We start from the raw sequence: 6,404 nt of genomic DNA on the forward strand, positions 1-6,404 counted from the left end.
CCACGTAACATAGTTTGCTTTTTGGAACTTTCTGGAATTTTCTTCCCCAAGTATTTTTGCATCTGTGGACGTGGAACCCCCACGGATACGGAGGGCCAACTGAAAACTGTTTACCCATCTGCCGTGCTGGGCTCCAAGACTCACGTTTCTTTCACCCTGGGTCCCAGCGTCTAGCACAGAGGAAGTGCTCTGAGAAGGGGAGCAGGGAATAAATGATTTGCAGAAAGCAAACCATCCCTCCTGTGCTGCTGCTTCCCCAGCATCTTTGCAGGGAAGCAAACCAACGAAAGGCTAAAAGACTGGCAATGCCGACAGATCTGCAAACATTGTCTGGGGCTCAAAGGAAAATCTGGCCACAGGAGGCAGATATCTATCCCCCTACATGTTTCGTTTTTCTTTCTCCCCATCCCTCACCGTCTCTAAACCATCTGCCTCTTCCCTCAACTTTACAACCTGAAGTGACAACAGGAAGTCTCCCTTAAGCATTTTCTAATTTATCTGTTATTTGGTTTTCTACTTTGGTACATGTGAGCCTTGGCTGTATTTCACACAGAAGCTGACATATTTTATTATGACACACCCCATAAAACAGAGCACATATAAATCACCTGGCATGGTTTTGCTTCACCTGGCTGTTATTGCTAAGATCTCTATTTCTAAGAGCACAAAAGAGAACAGTTCTTGAATCCACAGACGAACAAGGACAGGGTGATCAGCAGTCAAGTCTACCAGGCTGGGAGAAAGAGACCAGAGACACGGGCTCCTGGGTGGCTGGCTGGCTGCAGAGACATGAACGACACAGACGGAGAAGCCACACAAACACTCCAGAGAGACCCGGGCAGCTGGGGAAACACTCTACAACTACGGCCCGTCTATCAGACCCCTCTGGCTTTCTCAGCCCTAAGGGATTCTGAAATAAACACAAAGGCCCAAGGTGGCATAATACCGAAGCCAGTGGTACCTACTCTTTGGCCTCAGTCACTGCATGGGTATGTTTTATCTTGGGGCCCCTGACAGTCCCTCTCCTGGGCAGAAGAGCCAGCCAGTCCCTAATGCCCCCGGTGTCCTCAACAACCCCACAGCAAGACCCAGGCAGGCTCTAAAATGTCTTGCCCTCAAAGGCCTGGAGATTGAAGGCAGTATCCAGAAACTTCTTCAGAGACACCAGGTGAGTGTTCCTGTTTCCTGTGGCTGGTGCAGCTGCTGGGTCTCGGCCAACATACCTGGGGGAGGAAAGTCAAGCTAAGCGGAGGGCTGAGCCTGGCCCTGCTGCTACCCCAGGACTGCACCGGGCCTAATCCAGCTGCAGAAACGAAGAGCCTACGGTTCCAAGGGGCCAAGTCACTGGCCTAAGATCAAAGGTAGGAGATTTGAGACACGCAGGAGGTTCTCTAGTTCATTTCTGGCTGCGGAACAAACACAAAGGTTTCCCCTCCATAAGGCCGTATTAAAGAGGATCCCTGATGGGGAAGCTGATCTGTCACTGACAGTCACAGAGCCAGGAGGGACTATGGGGCCCAACTCCTCAGTTTCCAATGCAGCCCAGAGAAGGGCAGTGGCCAGTGCTGGGTCACACAGCAAATGGGGTGGGCAGAGCCAGGATGGGGCCTCAAGTCCCCAGAGCCTCAGGCCTGGAAGACGTGAGGGGTAAATGACGGGCAACCCCTTGCATCCAGCCTTGTACCATATGGGCCGCACTCGGCCCAGGATGGTCATGAAGCGCGGGCTGATGTAGTCGTAGTAGCCCATGTTCTTGTGCTCCTCCTGGCACCACACCAGCTCTGCACCTGGGTACTTCTCTGCCTCTCGCTTGATCAGGTCGAAGGGGAATGGAGAGATCTGGGACAGACAGGGAGAAAGAAGGGAATAGCTAGGGGAAGGGGGGCATGTGCACGCCAGGCCCCCAGGAGAGCAGCCACCGCTTCCCTGGCACGCTGCCCAGAGCCAGGGGGCTGGCGATATGACCTTGCTCATCACTCTGAGCAGTTGAGGGGCTCGGGCGCACCTGCTCCAGGCGTGTGATGGCCACACGCTCGTCCAGGCCCTTGCTGCTCCGCTCCTTCACCAGGTCATAGTACACCTTTCCCGTGCAGAAGATGAGCCGCCGCACCTGCCCGGGAGCCTGCGCCGCAGCCCCATCCTCAGGAATCACCCGCTGGAAGCTGGTCCCTGGGGACCAACAGGGCATGGCAGGGGCGTCTGCTCCCAGAGAGGCCAGAGCAGCTTGGGAATCAGGTCCACATCCCTGGCACCTCCAGGCTCTCCCTGGCCACTAAGACAAGCCCCAGATTTAGACCTGTGGCTGCAATAGGAACCTCTTGAGCCAAACAATGGAGCAGGGGACAGAGGACACTCTGAGACATCATAGGGACAGGGGTGGAGACAGCGGCTGGAGCCAAGGGCAGAGCCTTGCGAGCATCAACAATAAGGTGATGGGGCGGGGGGGGGGCACTGGGGATGATGGGGAGAGCCCCTGAAGGGGACAGAGGTGATGTCACATCCCCATCTGACAGCGTCACTGTCCCAAACCAGCTCCCCATCCAGCCATGCCTGATGATGGGGGAGCCCCTGAAGGGGACAGAGGTGATGTCACATCCCCATCTGACAGCGTCACTGTCCCAAACCAGCTCCCCATCCAGCCATGCCTACCTCCCAGGCACACTCAATCCACCCCATCACCAAGCTGGAAGGCGAACCTTGCACAGTCCTCCCTCTCAGCCCCAGAGCCCAGCCTCCATCCCCAAGTCCCATCCATTTTTCCTTCCTGAGCTCATGCCATGTGCCAGGCGCCAGACTAGAAATACTACAAAAACCTCTGAGGAAGGTACTGTAGGGTCCCTGCAACCCAGATGAGGACACTGCAGCAGAGAGGGTCACTGGCTGCCAGGGCCCACCAGTACTAGGCACTCAGCCCAGGCGGTCCAGCCCAGCGCCAGAGCTCTGCACTGCTGGCTCAGCCACCCGCCACATCTGAGGGGATGCCCACACACAAGTGAAGAACAAGCACCTGTCCACGCCACTGAGGTCCTCAGCCCCTTCCCCTCCACCTACAACCCAGGACCGTTTTCCCAGACGGCTCTGCTCTGCCAAGCCTCAAGGCTCCACACCTGCTCCTCCCTGATCCTCCACTGGGTCACGTCTCAATTCCAAAACCTGGTCCTTCGGGTGCTTTATCTGACCTCCGACTCCCAGCTAAATGAGGCTGAGAGCTCTTGGAGGGGGCGCTGGCTCCCCAGGGCCAGAAATGTCTGTCTGGCTCATGAGAGAAAACAACGGATGAGTGAACTGATACTCAGTGTCCCACGAACTAGCAGACCTCTACCAGGCCTCCCGCCTCTAAGCTCTTCTGGCGCAGCCAGGCCGGCCCTGCTGGGAGGCTGCAGGGCCCCCAGTGCACTCCTCTGGCCCTGGTGCTCCGCGTAAGTGACCCAAGTGGGTTCAGCCACCTGGCCACTGCACCAACCTCCCAACCCAGCTGCTGGCGGGGATCATGCCAGAAGCTGCAGCAGGGCCAACAGAGCCACAGACAGAGGCAAGAACGGAAGAGTCCCGGGAGCAGAGGTCACACATGGGCCACCGGGACCCCCATCAGCCACCTCCCCCACACGCCCAGGCACATACCAGAAACCATTTGGTCAAAGCTGGACTTGGCTTCTGGGTGCCTCAGCAGAGATTTGGGTGTGAAGATGATCAGCTGGAAGGGAAACACGTGCCCGGCTGCCAGCCGCCCCCGCTTAGCCAGGGTGCCCTGCACTTGGCCCCTGTGCGGTCACGGTGACGACCAGGGCGGGAGGCTCACCGGCTTGCGGAAGGGCAGCAGGATCTGGCGGCGCAGCACATGGAAGTAGCTGGCCGGCGAGGAGCAGTTGACCACTATCCAGTTGCAGTCGTAGAGCTGTCTCACCTCGAAGTCCTGGGTGAACGCCTGGAGGGGGAGGGTGCGGCTGGGGGGGGATCCAGTTGCAGTCGTAGAGCTGTCTCACCTCGAAGTCCTGGGTGAACGCCTGGAGGGGGAGGGTGCGGCTGGGAGGTGACCTGCCTGTGGCATCCACACCCTGGCCTCGCTGGGCATAGCAGCGTGCAGTCCTGTCCTGGGGGAGGGCGGGTAACACTCACGGGGTAGGCATCTGAGTCATCATTGCTCATCTGCAGGAACCTCTCGGGCCTGGCTGAGGAGTGCTCCGGGCCCTGGAAGCAAATGCCAGATGGCCCAGGCTGGCCAGAGTTTCGGGGGGGACTGGGGACCTGTCACACAGGACGGGGACCCTGGGCTTGGGGGAGAGTCTAAAGGGCTTCTTGGAGGAGATGCCCTCACTCTGGAGTCTCAACCACAGGAAAGCACCAGGAAGGTGGGGCCAGAGTAGGGAGGTACCCTCAGATAAGGGCCCGGCCACAGCCACCATGTGTGAACACGTGGGGAGAAAGAAAAAGCAAAAAGGCCAAGATGCTCTTTCTCTAGAACGTTCTGACCTACAGCAGTGACTGCTTCCTATGTGCCCATGGTGTGCCAGACATAGCTCTACGGACCCCACACAGATTATTCTCTCGTCTTGTGAAAGCAGCCCTGTGATGGAGATGAGGAAGGCGAGGGACCGAGAGATTAAGAAAAAACCTCAAGGTCACTCAGCCAGAAAGGGACAGATTCAAACCCAGGTCTGACTCCTACTCCTACCCTTGCCCACGTGGCTGCTCTGCTCCATAAGAGCAGCAAGAACCCCCGCACTGTCCTCCAAGCTGGCTCTCCGTGGGACAGGGGTGACCTGCTCCTCCCTTAGTGGGGATGCTCCAAGGACCCATGGCCACAGACACCAGCCAGGCCGGCCCAACCCTCCGCAACCAGCCTGACTCAAGCTCCACCCAGTGAGATGCCAGCCACCTTTCCGGCTGGGAGACTGTGGGCAGTCACAGGCCTTCTCTCCTCGCATGTGAAACGGGAACACAACTGACTGCCTGGTCCAGCTGTGAGGATGCCATAGGATTATACGTGGCGTGTAAAGTGCACGGCACAGGGAGACCTGACTCTGAGCAGTACTGATCAATCCCTGACCACATGACCAGTCCAAACTGAGTGGGTCCTCGGGGCCATCCACTGCAGCCAGCACAGCCCTGCCCGCGCTCCACCTGGTCAGGCCACACACCCACCAGGCTGGCATCTCCTGATGCCATGCTCCTCCCCTCCGCGAGGGCCTGCACATCCTCCTCCCCCACATGCGGTTCCCCCGACAACACAGGTTCAAATTCCAGCTACTAGCTGTGTGACCTTAGGCAAGCTACTCCACCTCTCTGTGCCCCAGTTTCCTCATCTGGAAAGTGGGAACAGGTCCCGCCACAAAGCAGGCACTCAGGCATGTCCGTTCCGTCTACTGCTGGAACAATAGCATCACCAACTTCAGCAGCGGCGACACAGAGCCACGCAGGCCCCACCCTGCAGACCCACGTGGTTCCGGGGAACTGGGAGGCACATACCCCTCCTCAACTCTGCAAGTGGCCAAGGGTCTAGCCGCCCTCTCCCAGGCCGGCCAGGGCCCGCCCCCACGGCCCTCACCATGCCCTCCATGCCATGGGGCAGCAGCAGCACGACGCCATTGTGCCGAACCCACTTGGCCTGGCCCGTGCTGATGAACTGGTCGATGATGCACTGGGCCGTGTTGTGGAAGTCACCAAACTGCGCTTCCCAGAGGACCAGGGCGTTGGGGCTGGCCATGGCATAGCCCAGCTCGAAGCCTAAAAGGGAAGACGCCGAGGCAGAGCCTGTCACACACGGTCCCCAAATGGTGGTGGCTCCGCCTAGACCCAGCCCTTCCTCCCACGCGCTGCCTGCTCCGCCCGTCCCTCCCAGCAGGACAGAAGTGCCCGGGGACTCCTTGGTGCCCAAAGACCAGGATCTCCCTTCCTGGCCGCCGCCAACATGCCCAGAGATGCCACTCTCAGCCCTGACCTCACGTACAGCCAGCTTCAGCCTTATGTTGGCCAGGAGTCAACTCCAAAGACACCCTGGGGAGGCAGCAGGGCCCATTTGCCAAGGGGCCCCCCAAATATGGCAGGGCTGCCGAGGGGAATGGGCAGGACAGCCCCAGAGGCAGCTCCCCAGAAGCGATGGCTGGGTTCCCACTTCTGGGAGGAAGCAGGCCAGCTAAAGGTCAAGCCAAGGGAGAGTGCAGGGGGGCAGTCTGGGGAGCCCAGAGTCTAGGGAGGGGGCCTCGAGACGGGGCTGCTGGGTGTGGTGGCACAGAGGGCAAGACAGAGGTCAGGAATGTGGAGGTGGCCAAGCCAGGCTCAGGGCCGGTCAGTGGCAGCAGCAGTCAGTGGACTCGATGGGGTTTTCTGTCTGGGCCCACTGTTGCCCAGGGACAGGCTCTGGTATCCAGAGATCCCACCCAGGCCAGAGTGCACCCCCCCCCCCC

The 6,404-nt window shown here is 59.1% G+C and overlaps 1 protein-coding gene across 2 annotated transcripts in view; it reads right to left on the minus strand.

The window, feature by feature from the left end:
• Nucleotides 1–473: 473 nt before the first annotated feature.
• Nucleotides 474–6,404, minus strand: part of OGDHL (oxoglutarate dehydrogenase L) — a 28,848-nt gene continuing 22,917 nt past the window's right edge. The window contains exons 17-23 of one of the 2 annotated variants that reach the window (XM_007446241.1): nt 5,546–5,724; nt 4,117–4,188; nt 3,800–3,925; nt 3,622–3,694; nt 2,006–2,169; nt 1,685–1,839; nt 474–1,223 (exon numbers count right to left, since the gene is read on the minus strand). In XM_007446241.1, coding sequence (XP_007446303.1) covers nt 1,100–1,223; nt 1,685–1,839; nt 2,006–2,169; nt 3,622–3,694; nt 3,800–3,925; nt 4,117–4,188; nt 5,546–5,724 — 893 coding nt within the window. In that variant the 3' untranslated portion in view covers nt 474–1,099. The remainder of the gene's footprint in view (nt 1,224–1,684; nt 1,840–2,005; nt 2,170–3,621; nt 3,695–3,799; nt 3,926–4,116; nt 4,189–5,545; nt 5,725–6,404) is intronic. The other variant, XM_007446242.1, reaches the window with a different exon arrangement.

Source organism: Lipotes vexillifer, unplaced genomic scaffold, assembly GCF_000442215.2.
Source record: "Lipotes vexillifer unplaced genomic scaffold, Lipotes_vexillifer_v1.1 scaffold1143, whole genome shotgun sequence".
NCBI lineage: Eukaryota > Metazoa > Chordata > Mammalia > Artiodactyla > Lipotidae > Lipotes > Lipotes vexillifer.